Source organism: Sturnus vulgaris, chromosome 5 (assembly GCF_052056855.1).
Source record: "Sturnus vulgaris isolate bStuVul1 chromosome 5, bStuVul1.hap1, whole genome shotgun sequence".
Taxonomy (NCBI): domain Eukaryota; kingdom Metazoa; phylum Chordata; class Aves; order Passeriformes; family Sturnidae; genus Sturnus; species Sturnus vulgaris.
The window spans coordinates 60,721,800-60,744,973 of record NC_142247.1 but is presented as its reverse complement, the minus strand read 5'-3'; the positions used below and the strand labels follow the sequence as shown (position 1 = coordinate 60,744,973).

General features: G+C 38.6%; 1 protein-coding gene across 2 annotated transcripts in view; it reads left to right on the top strand.

The window, feature by feature from the left end:
• The window catches only part of LOC106848825 (B cell receptor associated protein 29), a 40,801-nt gene that overhangs the window by 2,043 nt on the left and 15,584 nt on the right, over positions 1-23,174 (top strand). The window contains exons 3-10 of one of the 2 annotated variants that reach the window (XM_088165815.1): positions 2,676-2,793; positions 4,122-4,244; positions 5,541-5,767; positions 12,009-12,021; positions 12,678-12,770; positions 16,024-16,124; positions 18,255-18,405; positions 22,635-22,770. In XM_088165815.1, the coding sequence (XP_088021941.1) occupies positions 2,676-2,793; positions 4,122-4,244; positions 5,541-5,767; positions 12,009-12,021; positions 12,678-12,770; positions 16,024-16,124; positions 18,255-18,405; positions 22,635-22,770 (962 nt within the window). Of the gene's footprint in view, positions 1-2,675; positions 2,794-4,121; positions 4,245-5,540; positions 5,768-12,008; positions 12,022-12,363; positions 12,458-12,666; positions 12,771-16,023; positions 16,125-18,254; positions 18,406-22,634; positions 22,771-23,174 lie in introns of those variants that run through there. The other variant, XM_014868992.2, reaches the window with a different exon arrangement.

Here is a 23,174-nt window from a genome sequence, read left to right as displayed (position 1 = left end):
GCAACAACAGCCAAAACAACTGTGAATTATCAACACTGGTTTTATCACAAAATCCAAACTGCAGCACCACACAGGCTACTATAAATTGATTTCAAATAAATTTGACGAGTAACTGCATCACAGCTAGACCAGGTACTAGATGACAGTAAGATTCTGTTTCTAGAAATTATTTCATGTGTGTTTCAGAGACAAACATTTAACTCATTGCCAGGAAAAGTTTGCTAGTCTCTAGCAAAAATAAAGAGTGTTGCTAAAGGTGAAAAAAGTAATACACCCCTATTGATACCGTGGAGTTAAGGACTGACAAAAAAAGAAGGGTTTCGTATTAGCCAGACTGGAAAGTGGAAGAGGCTCTTGGTGGATGACTTGAGATGTGAGTGCAAGAAATCACAGAAGAGGTTGGGAAGTTTAAGCATGGCTGGGGTTGAGGGGGAGAAGCAAGGTTTCAGGCATGGTACAGAAACATAACGAGAACACCTATAAAAAGAAGAAGTATGTGGACTTGGACAGTGTCATGGCTGTAAAGAGATCTGAAGTATGTGGGAAGAGGCGGCAAGAAGGATACAGATATGTTGGCATGAAGTGGCTGCAGCAGAACTGTGTGACAAGCCGTGTATGAGCACACACTGCAACTGTAGGAATGAAAAGCACCACTAATGTACAAGTAAGATCAGCATGTAGGATCTATAAAGTGGGATGATTTAGTCTATTCAGGCCACAGAATTTGTGGTTTCATAAATGTATATGTAATAGGGAAAGTGTATTTCACTGTTTTACCATTGACTGTGTGCTGTGGTGCATTATTCAAATAGTACAGAGCAATTACAGAAAAAATTCGCATTGGAAAGCCCAGGCAGACTCTCTTATGAGTGGAATGCAACTTCAAAAAAAACCATTAATAACTCATTGTATGTAAAAATAAATGAGTAAGAACGTAACTGACTCAAATATATATGGATGGCTCAAAGCTCCACAGTTACTATTTTGCCCCCCTTGAATTTACTTATACTTCTCATCTATACAAAGTGTGGTGACATTGAAGTTCTACAGGTCAGATATGGAGTGTATTCTGAAGGATTCTAGGACAGGGAAAGAAGAGATGAAATATTTTAGTGTTGTAAACAACATCTTTTCCCTACTCAGTTATTTTTTGCTGTCCTTAATTTTTTTTACAGGCCTGTAAAACATTCTGCCTCATGCTTTGACCAGATTATAGTATTTACATTCTTAGCATTTATACTTTTTGTGTGGTTTTATGTGTAACTTGCTGGCTGTTTGGAGATTTTTTCTTCTAATTGATGGAGTAGATTTGCAGTTTATGTTTCACATTTTCTTCTGCATTAATATTTCTTTGTTGTGTATTTCTCTGATAGAGGTAGGTGTTATTTGTGGCTGCTGCTAAAAAATTTCTGTGGCTAGACTCAGTATTTTTATTAATGCTCAACGAAGAGAAACTAGGCATGTAGCCTTATTCTAAAATATTATCTGTAGCAATGTAAATCTCTTCAGCTAGAGCACTGTATTAAAGGGACTCTTTTGAAAATATGCATGCAATTTTTTTTTTGTTTGCTGGATTTTTAGATAACTTCTAGAAGTGTCTTAGCTTGATTGAGAGGGTACTGGTGGCCTTTCTTACTTAATCTCCACTGTTTCAGTAACCACATATTTTCCTCTAAAACAGAAAAATGTTCAGAAAGCACTTGTGGTCTCTTCAGTACCAGAAGTGCACTTGATTTGTGCATTTGTTGGATCATCTCTTTCCATCAGTGCTCAGATGTCACGCTGCTTCTTCTTAACTACAGCAATTGTTTATATGGAAAGTGAGTGCTAAGACTGCTTGAGATACTTGAGATGCCTTTAATGTAATGCAGTAGCTGTAAAAAAAACGAGAGCATGTTCCAAATGACCATCTGGCTCTCTGCAGGGGCTTAGTAAATCACAAGTAGTTCAGTGGACCCAAGCTGAGGAGCACTGGCACTTCTGTTTCTCACTTGAGACGAAGCTGCTAGACCTGCTTCTGCACGTGTGTGCTCATTCCAACTCGGCATGTCATGTTGTGGATAAAAAACAGCCATGTTGGCACAGAAAAGGGAAATGATGGGCTGGGATGAGGAAGGGCAAAGCTTGTGGGTGTTTTAGTTCCTTCCTGAAGGGTTGGTTGTGTAAGCAAGTTTCCCACCTGGCAAGACAGACAGCTGTGTCAGCACAGCAAAGGGAAGCTTGCAGATGAGAAGGGGAAGGATGGGAGGGGAAGCATGATGGCTGCTGAAAATTAGAGAATGCCTAGTTTCATAGATGGTCTTTGTGAAAGATTAGCAACTGACCAGTTTCAGTCAGAAAGTGTATGTGAAGCGAGAAACTGTGTAGGACACCTATATTTGTCTGAATTCCCACTTCTAATGGACATAGACATCACTTGGTAAGTAATCCCTCGCCAGCTACCTGTGTTTATTTGCAATTGAGGGCTTACAGGACCACAAAATAGATGAGCTTGGAAGGACCTCTGTGGGTCATGTTGTCCAGCCAGCCTGCTCATGGCAGGGTCACCTATACCTGGTTGCCAGGACCATGATCAGACAGATGTATAATATACCAAAAAAAAATCAAAATTTAGAACTTATTCTTTTTATTTTCTGAGAATTTTTGAACCTCTAAATATCTTTTCATTGGCATAGGTGATCACCCACTGATTGTTCAGTTTGCTGCTAAAGAAGCACAGGTTTTGTGTGATGCTGCCCGTATCATCTGTCCTTTTGCAGATGGAATAGACCTAAACTGTGGCTGTCCTCAGAGGTAGAGTTTTGAAAAAGCTGGGTAAATATGGTGAAATAACTTAGAGACTAAAGAATGCTGATTTTCTCTTTCATCATAATTTCTATCTTAACCTAAAAATAGATTTCAGGAGAGTAAGGGATTTTTAAGCTGTCATAAACCTGTCTATGTGGTGAGGCACTCTTCTGAGTGCACCCAGATGCCTGTCACCGTGGTGGAACTGGGAAAACTATATGTATTTGCCAACTTGTCTTTTTTCATTCCTGAGATACTGAGTGTTGGCTCAGAAGTGTCCATCCCTTCTCAACAACTGTTAGATGTGCACTACCAAAAAGAGCTTGCTGCAAATAATTTGTAGAGTGTTTTGACTCATGATGTAGCAATTTCCAGAGTAACGAGGCAAGTCCGTGATGCCTCAAACTTCTGCAAGTGAAGGATAGTCTTTAAAATAAAATTATACAGATAAAGTAGTGAAAATAATCTTTCCCATCTTTTATTAAATTTACAAGTATAGTGAATTAGTGATGTACTCTTACTTAAATTGATAAAGATTTTTTCTTGACAGTGAAACAGAGTAGTAAGATTATTCCTAACTGGTTCAGCTGAGAACCATTTATTTAATTCCTCTATTCTAATTAGGTTTTCTTGACTTAAAACTATAGTATTTGAGAAAATTTTCTGGAGAGATCCAAGGCTTCTGCATGCAAGTATTAGGAATTTTTTTTAAGCTAACTGCAGTTAACTATGTCAAACTATGTTCCTTTTAGGCCAAAAATACATACTTTACATCTGAATCCTTTGTTTCTTCTGCATATTAGTTTCAAAAGAACAAAAGTTTATGAACTTTATGTGCCTTTATAAGAAAAATTAGTTTTAAAACTTCTGCTGTTAAGTGGAAGCAAAGGTTATTTTTTGCCAGTCAAAATAGTGAGACTAGATTATCACTAAAATACCCTCACTTGCACTCACTTCAGAAAGTCCTACTTTTCAATCCGAAGTTGTCATCTGTTTAAAAGAAATCCATGACAAGGGGAAGGGAAAATATCAAATCATTTATTTTATGCATGCAGTGTAGATTAAATTTTATCTTCCTTTAGAGTCCATTCTGCGGACAGAAAATTGAACTTAAAGAGATTAGTAAGCTGTCCAAAGTTCTAGTAGCACCATGGAGACTGAACCAAGATCTAAAAGCTGTACCAAACTGCAAACAAATAATTGATTGACAGCCAGTACTCTCTGTTTACTTAACCACACATTCTGAAGGTCATAAGGAAAGAAACTGACGTATGTGACTGATGTTGATGTGCATTTCTTCAATGTAGAATATGAACATTATTTTTCTTTTAAAGATGGGCGATTTCAGAAGGTTATGGTGCTTGCTTAATAAATAAACCCGAGCTTGTTAAAGATATGGTGAGACATGTGCGGAGTCAGATCGACAACCCTAAATTTTCAGTATCTATTAAAATAAGGTGGGTCTAACTTAAGTGCTGTTTGTGGTGCATGGAAGAATCTTCTTTTTTTTTTTTCTTAAAAAATTTGGTGTAATAATAATAATATTTATAAATACACGTTATAGTAATTTCCTTACACATGAAGACGGCTGAGATATTTTGACTCAGATATCTGGGGCAAGTAATACAAGACTTAGAACCAGCACAGCCTTTGACTACTTCCTCAGACAGCATACTGAGTTAGAGTTCTCTTGCAATCCAAAAAACATGAAAGTATAAGTTAAAAGATTAGGGCTTGTATAACAGAAAAGCAATGTACAGTCTGTATCATCACAAGGATTTGTTTTGTGAGCTATTAGAGACCAGAGCCACAGTTGTGGTTGGGTATAAAGGGATGGGTAGCAAAACTGGGAACTGGTCCCATGGCTGCTGTAATGAATACATTCTGCTTCCCTACGTGAGATTCTAAACTTCTTGTTTGGCATTGCTTTGTGTGCAGCCCAGAGAAGAGAGGCTCCAGGGAGACCTTACAGTCCCTAAAGGGACAAGAAAGGTAGAGGAAGACTTTGTACAAGGCCATGATGTGACAGGACAAGGGGGAATGACTTCAAACTGAAAGAGGGCAGGTTTAGATTTAGGAAGAAGTTGTTTACTTGGAGGTGGTAAAGTCCTGGAGCAGGTTGCCCAGAGAAGTTGTAGATGCCCATCCCTTTTTAAGTTTGTAAGGCCAGGTTAGATGAGCTCTGAGCAACCTGGTGCAGTGGAAGATCCACTACCTCCCCATAGCAGGGGAATTGGAACTGGATGGTCTTTTAATGTTGCTTCCACCCCAAACCATTCTATGATTCTATGACCATTCTTGATCCTTTAATTATTATCTTGATCCTTTTAATTAATTATTTAACCATATATCCTATGTGGCTTTTGCTATTTGTCATTTAAGTTTCAACTCAGTTTCTAATCCTTCTAGAAATGGGAACTATTATAAATTGGATTTTTTTTTCCCCACAAAATACACAAAATTATGGAATTGATTTTAGATTTTTTGGGTACCCTTGCTCAATCTCTATAAAATTTACATGTATATTACAGAGATGTGATATAATTGGGAAATGTTAAATTAAATCCCAGTTTCCATACACTAAACTCATATATCTTTAAAAAACCCCAAAAATCAAACACTGTTTTCCAACAGTAATATTGTCTTTATACTGTTATTTGTGGAAATCTGTGATAATTCCTCCTTATGGAGGAGTATTTCTTATATAGGCCAGGAAACTTAATACCTACTGCTTTCATTCCTTGCAATTTTAGGATCCATGAGGACTTAAAAAGAACAGTTGACCTGTGTCAAAAAGCTGAAGCAGCTGGAGTTTCATGGATTACAGTACATGGGAGAAGTATAGAAGAAAGGCATCAACCTGTACATTATGATGCAATTAAAATAATTAAACAAAGCATGTCTATACCTGTTGTGGCTAATGGAGACATTAAAACTTTAAAAGATGCTGAAAATGTTCATCACTTGACAGAAGCAGACGGTAAGATTAAACATACTCTATTTTCTAAGTAAGCTTACCAGATTTCAAGGTATTTATTTTGGATGTAAGTAGGACATGATTTGAGTGCTTTCTCTCCTTGAGGAGACAAATGGAAGAGGATATTTTGGATGCCTTAAAAAACTCATAAACAGAATCACTGGTAATCATCAGAACACTAGAACGCTGCTATTGAAAGCCACAAATAATTATTTCCGAGGCAAATTACAAAAGCTCTGTGATTAATTATGCTATCTCATCACTCAGTAGTGGAGTTCAGGGGGACCTTCAGACATTTTCTCTTTATGGAGCTAATCATCTTTTAAATTTCCACTTGGAAATCTCTACTTCCTGCACATGGGAGCAGATTTCTTACAGTAAGAGCACAGTGGAAAAGGGATATATTGTTAAGCCAGATGGTTAACTTCAAGGACACAGTGAGGCATTGCACTTTGATTTCAGTCATAAAATTTGGGGATTTTTTGTAGTTATTTAGTCACAGTAGATTCCTGCAACTGTCAATGGTTTCAAGACAGTATGGAAATCTGGTATATGTTCTGAAAAGTTAATTATATCTACAGACTTTGTGTCTTTGAGCTAGAGAAAAGCAGGGGAGAGAGCAGTACATGTGGCAGGTTTCTGGACACTGTTGCTGTTTAATAGCAGCAGCTGAAATTGAACTGAACTGCCATGCTGCTTACAGTGACTTTCCCCCCAAATACAGAGCAGGAAGGAAATGCTTAATAAAAAAAATGTTCTCATAGCCCGTCTCACCTTCTTCAGTAATAAAAATATTAAGCATTTGGTTTTTTCTGTTATGGACAATGGCAAAAAAATTCTTCATTTTTGATCATCCTATATTTTAAAAAAACTGAGTGTGATAGATTTTATGTTGATAGTGCAGGAAAACAGAATCCCTTAATCACAGAAAAATTACAATAGAACTTGTATGGGTTTATCTGACAGAATGGGATTAGAGTTGCAAATACACAACACACTCGTTCAGAAAGATTTACTGCAGATCAAGAATCCTAAAATTGACTTAATTGAGCTGTGGAGCTCTTAGTGGAAGAAGGACAGTGAATAGACTAAGGTGCACAGAAAATTACTGGTCTTCGTGTGTTTTTCCATCGTAATTTTATGTTATAAAGGCAATAAATGCGTGTAGCAAATAAAAACAAAGTACTAATTAGTTGCAGTTTCAAAAGAAGGGAAGAAATGTTTCTGTGACCTGTGTTTTGTTTGAAAATTACTGGAATGTGTTGATAGGTGTTGTAGATACTCTGAGGTCTGCCTTTTTCAATGGATTTCTCTGATACAGCTGCAATACTTAGCCCTGTTGTTCTCCCATTGCTATTTGTAGGCTTTGGATGGTTACCCTAAGGGCTGCTGTACAAAATCTACAGGAAAACTTAGGATAAAATTCAAACTAGAATGTAACTTACTGCTTTAATTTCCAATTTGAAGGTATAATGGTGGCTAGAGGACTCTTGGCAAATCCAGCTATGTTTGCAGGATATGAAGAGACACCTTTTCAGTGCATCCAGGACTGGGTTGACATTGCTCTTGAGCACGGAACTCCTTTTACGTGTTTTCACCACCACTTAATGTACATGATGGAGCGCATCACTTCAAAACAAGAAAAGAAAGTTTTCAATGTTTTATCAAGTACCTCAGCAGTACTAGATTATCTGAATGACCATTATGGTGTGTGGTAAATGAAAGTATGTTAGTCCTATGTAAACTTGTATTTTGCAATTGTTGCTAAACTGTAGAAGTTTTGACTGGGTTTTTACTTTTTAGTCACATTAGTATATTGTGTATTGTATATTGTATTTTCAGCACAGCAAAACATTATCATTTGGATGATACTTTATATTTTTATGTCCCCATTTTTTGCTCCAGAGAATATTCAAGATTCTACAAATGTGGAATTCTATTTACAACGCACTACTACAGAGAGGACTGATTATTGTAAAGCCCCATTAATTTAATTTTTCACCAGATAATTGCTTACAGCAATATGATTACAAAACTAGGGCCTTTCTTTCATTATACCTCCTAAAATCAGGACTACTTATAGATAACGACAGTAATTGCAGACTAAAAGAATACAAAGGGAGCAATTATAGAAGTTTTTGCTTTAGATAACATTAGATAACATAAGCATAAAGCCCATCATACTATCCTTTTTTTAATTTGATATTTCTTTTGCAGCCTAAAACTTTGTAACTTACTTAGAAAAATTCGATACTTCTTATAGCAAAAGAAACACAGAATAGATAAACAATTATGGAAAGGAGGAAGAAGGAAAATGTAGAGGGAAAGAAGAAAAAAGGGAACTGAAGAGATAGTTCAAGTACAAACTTAGCTGAATCTAAAGAACAAGACTTTTAGGTTCAATCTAACTAAATTCAGTTTTGTTTATCTACTGTAGAATAATTGTATGCAAGATTAAATCCCTATCATCTACCAAGCCATAATTTTTTAGGTCAAAAAAAAGCTGACAGATTCTCTCAGTGGGGCTCTTGCAGTCCTTTCTGCCTGCTGGCATGTTGCTTATCAAAGCATGACAGCCACTTGGCTTTGAATCATTATATAGGAGTGAAACAGTGAAAATTAGAACAAGATAATAACATTACACACCAGCTGCATTTTTTCTGCAAGGGAAATTTCACAAAACTACAGTACAATTATTTGTAATCAAATAATTTTTTCTTTATATGTTTACACAGAAATTCATACCAAAAATTGCCGAGTTTTCTGACTGTGATTGTTCTATGAGTATACATGTGAATAGTTCTAAATTTTCTAAATAAATTACTTGGTTTTGTATGCACTTGTAATTTTTTTATTGTATAGCAATCTGGAGGAGGGAAGGTTGCTTTTGATGCTACTCTCCAAATCCTTTCATAGTTCAGGTATCTTAAATTATCACAATTTTTTAATGCAACAGCATAAAATACTTGATCATTTTTTCATAATGAATGTGTCTGATTTAGGCATATAAACAGAAGTTTGAAAGGCATGACCCAAGACATCAAGTCCAGTTCAGTATTTAAGGCAGTAAAGTTATATAACTCTTCTGATATGATCACCTTCCCAATGTGCTAACAAATGGAAAACTACAGACATGCTTTGCTCTCCTAGGCTAATTGAGACAACCTCTGCAACCATTTTTGGTGTGTCTCCATTCCTTCAGACAACTGTTTTTTCATTCTGGATTGTAATGTTTTCTTGACGTTAGTTAGTTTGGCATAATTCTGTATAGCATTCCAGGTATATTCCCAGCAGTGTCTTCTGTAATTGATACTACTAATTAATACTACTTCTAATACTTCATTTTTGTGTGTAAACAACTAATGTTTATCATGTAAATTATGAGCTCCCAGTTTTAGAGTAAAAGTTCTTGCTTCCCAGCTGCATGACTAGGTATTTTTTACTTCCAAATTTCCAGTATCAAGTTCATCCAATTATGTTGCAACACAGGTCTCAGTTCTGAAATGCCTCCAGCCTCCTCTGAAGTAAAACTATGCAACTGAATTGTAGAAGAAAAGGATTTGTGAAAGTATTAACCAAGCCCTTCGTTGCCATTTTTTTAAGAGTTTCATGATTTGGCTGGCAATTATTATATGTAGCAAATTGTCCCATTAGCCTCAAGGAGCAGAGAAGAAAAATTTATTATATATAATCGATACAAATTAAAGGCTTTCTATATTTTTTTCTGTAGTAGTGGGAAAATTGAATTTTAGAGGACTGGAAATACCTTGACCTATTTAGGAACTGAGTATTTGATGATTTTGAAGGCAGCAGTTGTTGTGCCTGTGTGAGATTAATCACAGAGATTTCTGCCTGAAGTACAAGACCTAGGTTGCTGTTAATATTGGTAGTAATTATGGAGTGCTTGATATGGCCTTCTATATATCATAAAAGTCAAAGGAAGTTTACCATCCCTTTTCAAGGGTGAAATGAATTGTACACCTTCCATTCTGAATTTTGTATGCATATGAACATGCTTCACTGAGTTTCCATAGAATAAACTGCAAAGTTGGAGTCTTTAAGCCATACTTTGAACCCCAAACTGTTCAATATACATAAATTGCTAAGGATGAGAGTTATTCAGCAACCAGTGTTGTTTTTATAATATGTTCATATTTCTCATTATTAGATATTTGAGTATGGAAAAATACTAATTTCCAGTTTAAAATCACTGGATATAGTCCTTTTCCTGACTTTTAACATCACCAGGAGTTCAGTCTTTCTGTTTCCTATTTTTTAAAAGTTGTAACATAAGAACAAAGCAAGTAACATAAGATACAAAGCATTGTTTGCTATTTTCGGTTCTTTGCCTCCCGTAACTGATCCTGTTCTTTATGTTAAGCCCCCCTGCACAAGAACACCATATTCTCATAATACCTCTATGTTTTTGCAACTTTTTTCCTGCTGCAATAACCCCAGGACCCTCACACAGCCTATACAATTCCATTTTCTCTGTTGCCTATTGTTAAATTACTTAGGTCTCTTGGGTTGATGGTTGGGCAAAAGCAGTGTGTGATAAGGCTGTCCCAGAAGCCAAAATTGAACAGAACAAGTTTAAACTTTCTTTTTGTTTCAGAAGATAATTAGTTGATTTCACTCCTCTAACCTGCTGTTAATATAGAGGCATTTCATATTTCTGCTTCTGAATACTTTGTCACCTCCCTGATGGAAGAGGAAGGAATTCCTAAGGAATTCCTCTTAACTGTAATTTTTGAAGGTTTGTGAATTTTTTCCCCTAAAGCAGCCAACCGCTATATATATATATATATATATATATATATATATATATATAAAATACGGCATCATATTCATCATATGGTGGTTCAGTATAAGACAGACAACCTTGGATCAACAACCCAGACTTCTACAGCTTCAGTTAGTATTCCTTCCAGGAGCAGCAGAGTGCACTCACCAGGAGAAAAGAGGTCTCACAGATGTTTGCAGGAGACGTCTCTTTTCTTCAGATCTCATTTTAGGTTGGTGGGGAACATGCATCAGCTGCAGAGGAAGGGCATAGGGGTCACAATCATTGTGAGTCTTCCTGAGGTCTTGTGAAGCCTCTGAAGTGAAAAAGCGACTCCAAGTCTCTGGCATCTGGGACAAGTGAATGCAGTCCTTTCAGTATGAGGCTATGCTAGTGGGAGAGCAGCTTACAGTGCTAGAAAGAGGTGAGTAAGCAGCTCAGAAATGGAAATGTCTCTGTAATTAGAGTCAAGTCTTTATTCATATTTTAACAGCTTCAGTGTAGTAGCTGTAGGCCAATAACTAAAATGTAATAACCAGAACATTCTAAAAGGCTGTGTTTTGTCTATAGTGCTGATTAAGTATGTTTATGAAAATGTGTTAGAAATACTTCTTAAATCTGGGGCTATTCCTACTGTGTAGATTGGATTGAAATGACTTCTTATATCTCTCTCCAGTATTTGTTGTGCATAAACAATTATTTGGGATGTAACCTTTCATCCAGACATTGCTTGGCAGCAACTAGGAAAATGTTGACACACTGGCTCCATCCCCAGGCTGCAAACCTGCAAAATTTTAAGTAAACAATTTCAGATTGTGAGGAGCTGCAAACAGCTCTGCTCAAAGCTGCTTATGCAAGAACTTCCCACCCCATGTCAGTTCCAGTGGATTAAAGTAACAAATAACTACTGTTCACAGCATTTTATCTGTTTCATGTTGATGGAACTTAATTGGGAAAGAATTCCTCAAAGCAAGTAGTTGTGTCAAGGAATGCTGGTGATGCCCAGATAGACAAGATAACTTCTTCCACTGACAGCACCTCAGCATCTGTTAGGATCAAAAGGGAAAAGTGATCAGAGGATGTCCTTCTTATGCAGGGGCAAAGAAGGAGACTTGCATGGAAATAATGTTCTTGGAGCCTTGGTATGCTGGTAAACAGCACTGTGCAGTACAGTAGGATAGAACAGGTTTTCTTGAAGGAATACTGTTTTATGCATTAGGCCCCAAAAGGCTTGTTTGACAGTGTTTGAGACTTGTTTGGTTGTTATTTGTGCTGTCTTTATGAATACTGGACCTGTTTTCCTTGAGAAAACGATTCACTGGATCTTAATACGTGGAGGAGGGATGGATGGGCACACGCAGTATTTTAATTAAACTTTAGAAACTCATGATGCTGGAGAGCAGAGTTGAAGTCCCCAGTCGATTAAGCTCGAGTCACGGAGCGGTGGGATGATCACAGCAGGATTACGCAGAAAATGCTTACAACCATTCCCTAGACAAGAAAAATATAATGCTTATTTGAACCCTTCTCACTGCGTAGATCCACGTGTTTCCCATCAGAGGTGCAGCCCCTCGGTAACTCCGCGCCCGCCGCCGCTCTCAGCCCCCCGCTCTGCCGGCAGCACCGCACCCGTGCCCGGGCGGCCGGCAGGGCCCCTGCAGCGGGGGAGGGCCGGGCCGTACTCTGCCTCCCTCCCCCGGCCGGGCCGGCGGCAGCTCCGCACCGCCCCGCCGTGTCCCGGCCCACATCCCCCGGGCAGGGCGGAGGCGGCACTGTGTCCGCACAGACACCCGGTTTCCCCGCCCTGTGCCGGTAGGAGAGACTGGCCCGCGCTTCCGCAGCCCTGGCCGTGAGGCCCCGCTCCAGCAGATTGGCCGCCATCAGCTGAGCGGGGTGCCAGCGCTGACGAGGTTCGAAGGGCGGGCGAGAGGGAGGGAGGGAGGATGAGGCGGCCCCGGGGCTCCGCGGCCGCGCAGGGGGCGGGAGGCGCGGGAGGAACCCGCGGGGCCTCTGCCGGGGGCTCTGCCCTCCGGGCCCGCGCGGCCCTGGGCTGTCCCCATCTCCCTGTCCCGGCTGTCGTTCGGGAGGGGAAGTCTCAGAGCCGGCCGTTCCTCCGCAGGCCGCCGGGACGATGACTTTCCAGTGGACGGCAGTGGCTGCCTTCCTGTATGGCGAAATCGGAGTAATTCTTGTGCTCTGCCTGCCGTTCATTTCTCCGCTGAGGTAGGAGAACTTAGGTGTGCTGAGTAATACATCTCGCTCTTCGCACCAGTTTGGGTTTATTTTACGCCTCTGTTTTCAAAAACACGGAGCTTTGCTGCATCCTAAACTAGTTGTGAAGAAAGCCGAAGGAATGCTGTTTGGGACTTGAGTATCGGGAGCTGCAAGAATTGCAAGCCTGTTTAAGGAGCTGAACGTTTTCTACGCAGTGCTGATTCACCCAAGAGCAGCGCTCGGGGTGTCCAGAGGAGCCCCCTGCTCTGTTTCCGCAGGTGGGATGGCTTCTCCCAGGGCTGTGGAGTAGGCAGCATGGAGGAATGCATCAGGCAGTAATAAATGAGAGCAGAGTGCGGTTTTTTCAGCTGTTGTTTGTCAGATGTGTGAGCTGCAACTTTGTTTTGGTGTACACTAAGCATTGTGGGTGCTGAGCAGATAAGACGTCAGCTCTTTAAAGCAAGCGGCAAACCGTGTGTAACGGCTGCGAGAAATTTGTGATTACTGGTTTGTAAAAACGACCTGAGTTTGATCAGAAGGTTCAGGATTGCTGGAATCAAGGCCTCTGTAAAACTATAAAAACTCATACATAGACTAAGAAAATAGTATTACTTCTGGAACACAACACAAATATTAAGAAAATAATAAATTCTTGTAAAATAAATGTGCACAGTAAGGGAAAGAAACAAAATTAATTTGTTACCCTTACTGTATGCAGAGGCCTGACTTACAGCATTATCTTATTTCCTGTAAGTAGCTCTTCAAATTTTGTAATATTATTTCCCTACAAGAGAAGCAGACTTATGATTTCTTTTCAGAATATCAGGAAGTCTTAAAAGAAGAACTGAACCCACAAAAAACCCACAACTCCCCAAAACAACAAGCAGAAGGAAACTTGAAAGCTTTTTTTTTTTTTTAATGCTGTCTCAGCAGTGCTTTGGAAAAAATGTTGAGTGTTTGTTTCCTGCATCTTTAGATATATTTAGAATGATGTGGCTTTTACTGTCCTCTTAAGGAACGAGAATTGCTGTGGAAGGTCTGGATTTAACTACATAAACCTGTGGAGGAGTCTTGGAAATGACTGGCTCCTCCAGCTGGTACCAATGATTAGGTGTGTTTCCTCAGCCTGAGAAATTGAAACTGTTCTAAAATCTAATTCAACTTCTGGTTTTTTACAATTTGGCTTGCAAGGAGTTCAACATTTCTACATAGACTATTGAGTTGTTGTATTTCATATTGTTTTCTAAGCAAAAGTGCAACTATGTGAGACGAGTATTATGGGATTCATAATCATCAGATTATTAATGGCTTATGTGAGGAAACTAGTTGCAAGAATTTCTGCAGGCTGATGTCACAAGCAGAATACTTTGGGAGTACTGAAATATGTTTCACTTATGATGCAAACAGAGTCTAGTCTTTCTGACTGAAAAGCAAATTTGTAATGTGCAGCTTTACCAACATTTATTCAAACGTTAAACACAGTGCTTTTAATTATATGGAAAGGATAGATTTGTGTGCTTGCTTTGAAGCATTCAGCTATTCCTCTGAACAGTGGTTTCCAAAAGAGTGAAATCACTTTATCCCTTATGTGGTATATGCAATTAACTTCTTAACAAAACTTGCAGGAATCTTGTGGGGTTAAAAATCAGCTTTAGCTGCTGTGACAGGAGCAGAGGGCAGCAGCTCTGCCTGGGAGCTGGTTCTGTCAGCAGTAAGGCATGCATGGTTACTGACAGGTGGGAAACTGCTGTTCTTGGAAGCTCTGATTTACTCAGTTGTCAGTCTTCAACTGAATCCCTTGTCTCTCTTGTGTGTGCACATTTTTAAATTTTTTTTTTCAAATTTGTTAACAAGTTTATAAGTTTCTGGGGAACAAGTAAATTGACAGTATAAAAATGCAAATACACAAAGAGATCTGTTCTACTAAGTGTAGTACATATAAAATGGTGGCTAGCATTATAGTTTGGAAGTTTTATATTACTTTTGCCACCAAAAGTAAGAGGAGTTTTAGTAAATACGAGTGTCAATACTTGTTGAGGAGAAATAAATGTGAAAATAAAACACAGGAAGACTTTCCAGTAAAGAGATCCATATTTTTAGCCTGATTGTAACTTGGCAGTGTACTTTATCTAAGGTAATACTTCAAAGAATCACTTCTGAAGTGGAGGTCGGTATGGAGCTTGAAAGTTGCATGTTTAAAGAGTTAGTGAATTGTTTTTGTTTAAGCTGTAGCTTGAAGTAGGCTTTTTGTTTTACATAAACTGTGGCTGTCTGCTGGGTAAGAATTCAGATTATACTAGAAGACTTAAAGGAGGTTTTTGCGTGCACAATGCTAAAACATTTTAATTCTTTCTGGTGAAGAACTGCAAAGAACTACAGGAGATGATGCTACAGTCTCATTTAAATTAAATTCATAATAGGTTGGAAACTGCTGTTTGAGGGCAAATTTTAAGTCCCTGGGAAGTGTAAATAGTCTTAACAAAGGTAAGAAATTTTACCTCATGTAATCAGATGGTGAGTGGTATGTCTGTGTTACATCCCTGTGGCATGACTAGGTATTATTTCATCTCTGCAGTAGCACTGACTCTAACCTGCAGCAAAGGACAAGTAGATGCTCTGCTATCACTTATTTCAATTCGTTTGAGCACATTAGATGTTCTTTCTTTGTGCTGCAAGTGTGACTTCTGCCACAGCCCTTCATGCAGCAATATCCAATAGACAATTAGTTGTTTAAAAAAATTGTCTATGCCACCACTGGCCTCACCAGAAGTTGCTTCTCTAGCCAGCAAATTTATGCTTGGGAAAGAGGTTTTAACCCTTAACAAAATATGGACACAAAACTTGTTTTTTTTGTTGTCAGTACAAGTTAGAATGTAATAACAGTCCTTGTACTTCAGAGTTATTAGAGGTATTAGTGGATAAAAACAAAAATAATGGAATGAGTTTTACAGTCTTTAACCTATCCCTTGTTATAGTCAGGACTGAGTACAGCATAGTGCTAGCCATAGTATAAGCTAAAATAAAACACATCATGCAAAGAATTTGCAAGTTGAACCAACTGTTTTTGCCTGTATTAACAACAAAAAAAGAGAAGTTGGATTACTGGAAAAGTTAATGTATACCTAAATTATATTGCAATCAAAGCAGCTGTTCAGAGACCTTATACAAGTCTCATATCAATAACAAGGCTCTCTTCTGTGGGGTTGTAATGCTCTTCTTTTAGTGCTTAATTATTTTTGAATAACACAATTCTATTTTACAGATGGCAGAAGATTTTTATGTTTCCTCTATGGAGCAAAATGGCAGTATTTTGGAACAAGATGTTCCTTACAATAATAGTTCTGTTGATCATCTTGTTTCTTGGTAAGTGTTAGATAATTTCTTAACAAATGGGCAAAAGAAATCTGGTACATTGAGTTCATATCAGTAAACTAATGGAAAGGATTCAAGTCTAGTGTAAGTCAGCTAATTTATTGAAAAGTTATACAATGAAATGAAAGAGGAGAGGGCTAATGCTGCATCCACTTTGGGAATCCAAATGCAATTGTAATATACTGAGTGAATGAGAAGGAAAAATTGAGCTTAGTCTAGGCTGCTGCTTTGTTTCCCTTTCTCACACAGGTAAATGAACTTGTTTGACACCAGAATTTGGCTGAGCTGCACCTCATGCAGCAGATGGCACTCTTTCTTTTGGTTGCTGTTGAAATAGAAGACCAGAATATATCAAAGCACTGGGCTATGTGAATACTTTTGCTCAGCACAGATACAAAACAGCTGCTGGCTACATTTGTTATGGTTAGATCCTATGGTCTGTGAAGTAAGGGTAAAGCTTTAACAGTACCATATGCCTAACTGATTTCATTTAATGTCTGTCCTGACTGCTGTGTGGTAGGCATCTCCTGTATTTCAGTGATGAAAGCAGTTCTCCTGTGTTTCAGGAATATTAAGTAGTTCTCCAGGGATAAGTGTTTCCAGTGCCTTAATATATACATGCTACTTAATTCCAGGCTACTTAAAATAGAAAGAAAAAATGCATGGTTTTATTTTCTGCTGAGGGAAACATACAGATTCACTTACATATATAACAATGTCAGACTAGCCTATAGTACTATATTCTTAATATTTAAAGTACCAGAAATGCAAACACAGTGTTTTGTTATTTTTTAAGTTTATGTTTAGTTCTTTGAAGTAGATCTTCAGTAAATGGCTTAAGATTGAGAACTAATGTACTTTATTTACCCTGTTGAACTGCTGTTTCAAAACTTTAACCGGAGTTTGCTTTTGAGTTGGTGATGTTCATTGATTTTGTGAAAAGATAAAATTGGGCTAAAGGGAAGCAGTGATGAGATACCTGCCCCACAGCATGAAGTGATAGGTTACTGCAGGCCTAGACTCTCCCTATAGCACAGGAACATGCATTTGTTTGCTCCTAGTCTTCGATGCATTGTTTGAAGCTTCACTTGAGGGTTTTTTTAACTGTCAAAATAACAGACATATGAGAGAGACCGTCATAAGTAGTGATATACACACGTGCTTTTCTTTGGAGTTGATTTTGCCTGCTTAGACAAATGCAGCAGCAATTTAAAAACATCTGGCCAAAATATTCTACAAGAACATATAATGAAATATGTATATTTATTGATGTGCAGGAGGAGATTTAGTGTGCTGTACTGGTTGTAGGAATGTCTGATGTTTAAAGATTGTAATACAAGCTCTTAACTGGGTTAGGTTTGGGGTTTATGTGGATGTAAGTCCTAATGAATTATTTTGTCCCTTGGAAAGTGTTTGCAGTGCACTGGCCCTTTTGCAGAACTATCAGGAGTATGTAATGGATGAAAGGAAGCTGAAAGATGTATGAACGGCAGCTGAGTTGTAGCTTTCCTCCTCCATTCTTTTTATAATCTTGTTACAATTGGTAGTTACTACTTATGTTACTACTGCTGTGTTACTTACTGCAGCCTTCTTATTTTGATGGATGTTAAAGAAATATTTTTTTCCCTCTATGATTGAAGCATAAAGTAGACCCTTCTGTCATTATTAAAACACATGCATATCTTAAAAACACTGCGTAAAGCAAAAGCTTGAGAAAATACTATTTCTTTTTGCTTCTCTTTCTCTTTTCTCACTGTTTGTCTGCTGGGGAATTTTAGCTCAGTTGTCAGCAGTGACATTTTGACACCACAGATTTTTGGTAACTTCTGTAGAGTGAGTTGCTTTGGCCTGATCCCTGGTGGCAGGCTACAAGTGTTTGAAATACCTATTTAGGCATATATTGGGCAATGGTTTGTCATACTTCTGAGAATGTGCTAGAGCACTTCATGATTTATCAAGACCGATCTTCAAAATGTATGGATAACATAACTGATGTCACTATTTGTCCTATTACTGTTTGCTAAGCAGAAAATCGAAGTACATATTTCTAGAACTAAAGTCTCGTTTAGCATACATACACACCCACAGATGTGAATAAGAACACACTGTTTTTCTTTGCAGATGCTATTAGAGAAGTCAGGAAATACTCATCTGTTCATGTGAGTGAAAAGGCTGCAAATGTCAACAGCAGTGCCTTTGATCATATTCAGATGAAACTCTTTCGGTCGCAAAGAAACCTGTATCTCTCAGGTTTTTCCTTATTTCTTTGGCTGTAAGTATAACATTTTTCTAATGTTTGCATAGTATGTTTATTACAGGAACTATTGCACAAAGTAATGGTAAAATAAAGATCAAAAGGACAATTTCAGGAGATTAAAGAATTAATTGTAACCAGGTTGGCTACAAGGCAAGTGAGATTAGGGAAAATAATACTTTAGGATTGTTGGAAGATTGGAAGGATATGTGAGCAACACATGGAAAGAAACATTTTGAATGCTGGAGAAAACATGTATTTTGCCGAAGTTTCTTTGGGGAATACTTACTCATTTCCCTCCTTTAACTTACACCTTTTGTTTTGCACATTGAAAACTGGAATAAAAAACCCTCAAAAACTCAAGTACTGTTAAATAATAGTATTATCTGGCAAGCTGGTGTCATTGCACCCTGCTGTGTTTAGAAGCAAAGCTTGAGCCTGACCTGAGCCAGCTCAAGCTTGAACTTAAGAATTGTAGGATAATATTCCAACTTTCAAGGAAAATTTCAGTTGTATTTCAGATCAAACACTTTGTGGCAACTTGCCAGCAATGGTATTATGATTTTAAGTCTGGTATCTCTTTCAGGATGTTTAAGTACAGCTACTAAAACAGGGTAAAGGAAAGGGCAGTTCTGTACTGCCCACCTGTAGCAACCAGGACTATTGTGAATCAGTAGCCACAGCAGCCTGCAGATCTTATCAGCTGGGCCAGGAGGCATGAAGTCACTGGGCACGGATAATGTGAACAAACAGAAACAGACATGTTGGTCTGATGGTTTCCTATTTGCACATTTTTGTGGTGGCTGGACAAGGAGTGTCCTTCAGTGAGCTGCTTGACGTTGCCTCAATGCTCAAGAGGAATACAGAACAAGAAAATCACAGACTTACGACAAATTTCTTCCCCTTAGAGTGATGTGTGGCCATTTTAGCAGACCATTGAGCATAAAGAAGCGTCAAGGAAAAATGAATACAAAACTTGAACAGAAAAGCTTTGGAAAAAACAATGTGGCTGTAGCCTTCCTCAGTAGTGTTAGGAATGCATCAAGTTCTTTGTCTTCCTACAGAAAGGTTAAGTAAATATGCACAAATATGTTTTTAATCTCTGCTCCAAGGGGAATAGCTAGATTGTGTCCTAAGCAAGAATTGGAAGCTGGTCTCTCAGGATCCTACTTACATTCAACTTCCAAGGAAGAAAACTTGTCAAGTGACCCCAGAAGATTATTTTGTATAAAAGCTCTATTCTTGAAGAGGTTTGCTTGAGGTTTTTGGAGCTGCTGGCCTCTCACCAAGATTTAGGAGAAATACACACTCCTCCAGTAGTCCTAGATCAAAGGACTTTTCTTAGAAGAGCGGTTTTGCTTATCCATGAAACAGACATAACGTCTGTCAGAGAAGCAAGGGGAAAGTGTTCCTTGGGTTGCCTTATCCTGTGCTACTGTATCATCACCCAACCAACTTGACACCCTAGCTAGTGTGAAAGGGTAATTGGATGCTTTATGTTCCTTTTTTGTGTCAGTTTTGGTTCATTTTAGCACATTAGCCAACAGGAGAATTCCACAAGAATGGTATATGGAGATTCATGAAATGGAGGAGGCTGGAGTCTTGTCACTTCTGGCAAGACAACAGCAGTTGTGGGGTTGAGTGATTGCAGAGCATTGGGTACAGGGGAATATTGGGGCTAGGTGAACCCCTCATCTGCAAACTGTGCATGAAAGACGAGAGTCATAGACCCTGAACACTGTCCCCTGGGTACGACAAAGTCACCCATCTGCTAGTCTGACCTGGTCCTCTGTTAGCCCATACTGAACCAGAGAGGGATTAGAAGAGCTGAAAACTAAAGAAAATCTCAATAAAACGTGAGCCCACTGCCCACTGGTACCTTCTAGAAGAGTTAGCAGGGTATGTAACATCACCCCCAGTAGTGGAAGATGCAGCTAGGGAGTGCATAGGCCGGTTGGGCATATAAAAGTCTGTGGCATCCTAGGATAGCAGAGAGAGCTGGGCAGTGTCATTGCAAGGCTTCGTTTGAAAGATCATGATTCTAGGGAGAATCCTGGTGACTGCAAAAAGGCAAGAAGATTGCACCTGTCTTCAAGAAGGACAAAAAACAGGAACAAAGAAACAGAAAAAACAAGCTAGAGACTGCCTCCCTGGAAAGGTTAAAGCAAATCTTACTCAAGGACGTCTTCAGGGACATGAAGGACATGATGACTTGGAACAGCTGTCACAGATTTACTTAGGGAAGGTGATCATCCTTGTTGCCTTCTGCAGTGAGAGGAATGTGGATAAAGAGCAGAATACCCCTTTTGCAAGGCCTTTGACATAGTGTCTTTTAGTATCCTGATAGCCTGACTGTGGAGGACATAGGCTGGAGAAATGGAGAAAAAAGCAGGTGGGAAATTCCCTGGACGTTTGGGCTTAAAGGATAATAATAGTATGAATTTCAGCTGGTGCTCCTCAGGGATGAGTACTGAGTTCAGTATTGTGTAATGTCTTTATTAACAACATGGATGATAGGATTGAGTGTGCTCTCAGCAAGCTGCTCATGGTACCAAATCAGAGTGGTTGACATCTTGGAGAGCAGTGCTGCTTTTCAGAGGGAACCAGAAAGGTTGAAGAAATGTGCTGACAGAAATCTCATGGAGCTCAGCAAAGACAAATGCAGAGTCTGACATTTTATTGTATAATCGTATACAACATCCAGGCTGAGGACTGGCTGCATGGGTGGGTAGGAAGCAGTTTTGCAGGAAAAATCCTGGGGTTCCTGGTAGAGAGTCAATCATGTGTTGAGCTGTGACAGCAAGGATATAGTTAGCAGGTCAAGGAAAGTGGTTATTCTGCTCTGTCTCACACGTGTGGTGCTGCAGCTGCAGGATTTAAGTCCAGTTTTAATTCCCCAAAATACTGGAGTACTGCAGTGGTACATACAGAGAAAGTTGGAGGCTGAAATACGTGACCTATGAGGACATGGTGAACGAGCTTTGCATTCAGCCAGAAGAGATTTTGAAGGGAAAATCCTATTGGTTTCTGTCTAGTAGTAAAAAAGATGGATCCAGTTCATCTCAGTGGCTGCAAAAAGGAATGATGAGAGGTAACAGGAACCTGAGATGTTCTGTCTTCTGATGGAAGAATACTGCTGCTGTCAAGAGCAGTTAAACAAGAGCAAGGACCCTGAAGGATGGTGAAATCTCCCATCACTGAAGATGGTAGGAACTCAACTAGACAAGCTCTGAGCAATCTGCTTAACCTGTCCTGCTCTTCATGAGATGGAAGCCTCTTTCAACCTGCATGATTCTGTGATTCTCTTTTAGTTATGATGTTTTAATGACTCCTGTATCTGTAAGTTAATAAGCAGTAGTAAATTTGCTAACCTGTGGAAAAATAGTGACATGGGGACTTTTAACTTTTTTATTAACCCCTAAAAAAGTAAGAAAAGGAGCTTTCAATGAAAAAGCAAGGGAATGGAGCGAGGCTTAACTTGAAAAGGTCTGTTAATACTCTTCCAGTTACGCAAAAGCCAATTACTTGGATTTTCAAATTTCTTTGAAGAGCAGCTGCATAGTTACATTATAGGCATTAATTTAATTCAGTATTGTGTTGCCTTGATTCAGCAGCATTTGAAAGACTTCAGGATGAATAATGAAAATAGCAATGCAGAGAATCAAGGGAAATATTTGCAAAGCTTAGAACTGAGCTGCCATATCAGTGCTGACATCCATACGTGTTCTGATTTAACTGTATTGACAGTACTTTGAAGATTATTATGCTCATACTGCTAATTTTAATCTTGCGAGGCTCTTTATGAAGTTGCATGATTTTTTTTCCCCACTGTACTCACTACCATAACTTGTTGCTTGGCTCTTGCGTTTGGAGAGCAATCCTGTTAAAAATACTGGGTCGTGAAACAGCTTTTAAACAATCAGGTCTCTGACTCCTTAATGGCTGTGGGTATTTAGGAGGAGGGAGGTTTTCTATCTAGTAAAAATCAGAATGTCAATGGGTGTAAATATTTTCAGTTTCTCTTTTTACTATTATTTGTCCTTAATGAGCCTGGATGTTTCCCTTAAGGTGCTCAAATAGCCCTGTATGGTTTTAATTTTACATCTACTGCTGAGAGAGAAAAGGACTTGTTTTGGTTTGTTGGAATTTTTGTTTGGTTTGATTTTTGTTGTTTTGGTTTTCGCTTGTGGTTTGGGTTTTTATTTGTGCTGTAAATTACAGTTCTGTTCACTGTTTTTCTTCACCAGTGTATTGAGACGTACTGTTACCCTTCTTACTCAGTTGGCAAAAGAGATGGCATCTCACGCAGCTCTGGAAACACAAGTAAATGATGCTACTGAAGCAGCCAAAAAATACATGGCCGAGAACGAAAGGCTGCAGGAGGTATCTTTGAGCTTCTTCAGTAACTTTCTTGTGCAGCAAGTAGTTAGTACAATGTACTCTGGAGATGGTTTGCTGTGGAATGCTTGTTCATTTTATTCCTTCTGGTTGAAAACATTTTTACAAATTTTTGCAATATGTAATTCAGAATACTTAAAGCAAATTATAGTAGCATCTTATTAACAAGGGAAACTGAAATAAACCAAATAAAGTGCTGTCTTTCCAGTACAAATTTCATCATAGTACTAATAGATCCTTAATATAGCTTTCTGAATTTAGTCATAACAAGGTAGAGGGAGATACTAATTTTATTCCTTTTGTCACAAACAATTGCCTGTTTAGGTCAAGGCTGCAGTAGTCCAGGATGAAAAAGCATACTATATAACTGTTTTCATGCTGACTGTTTC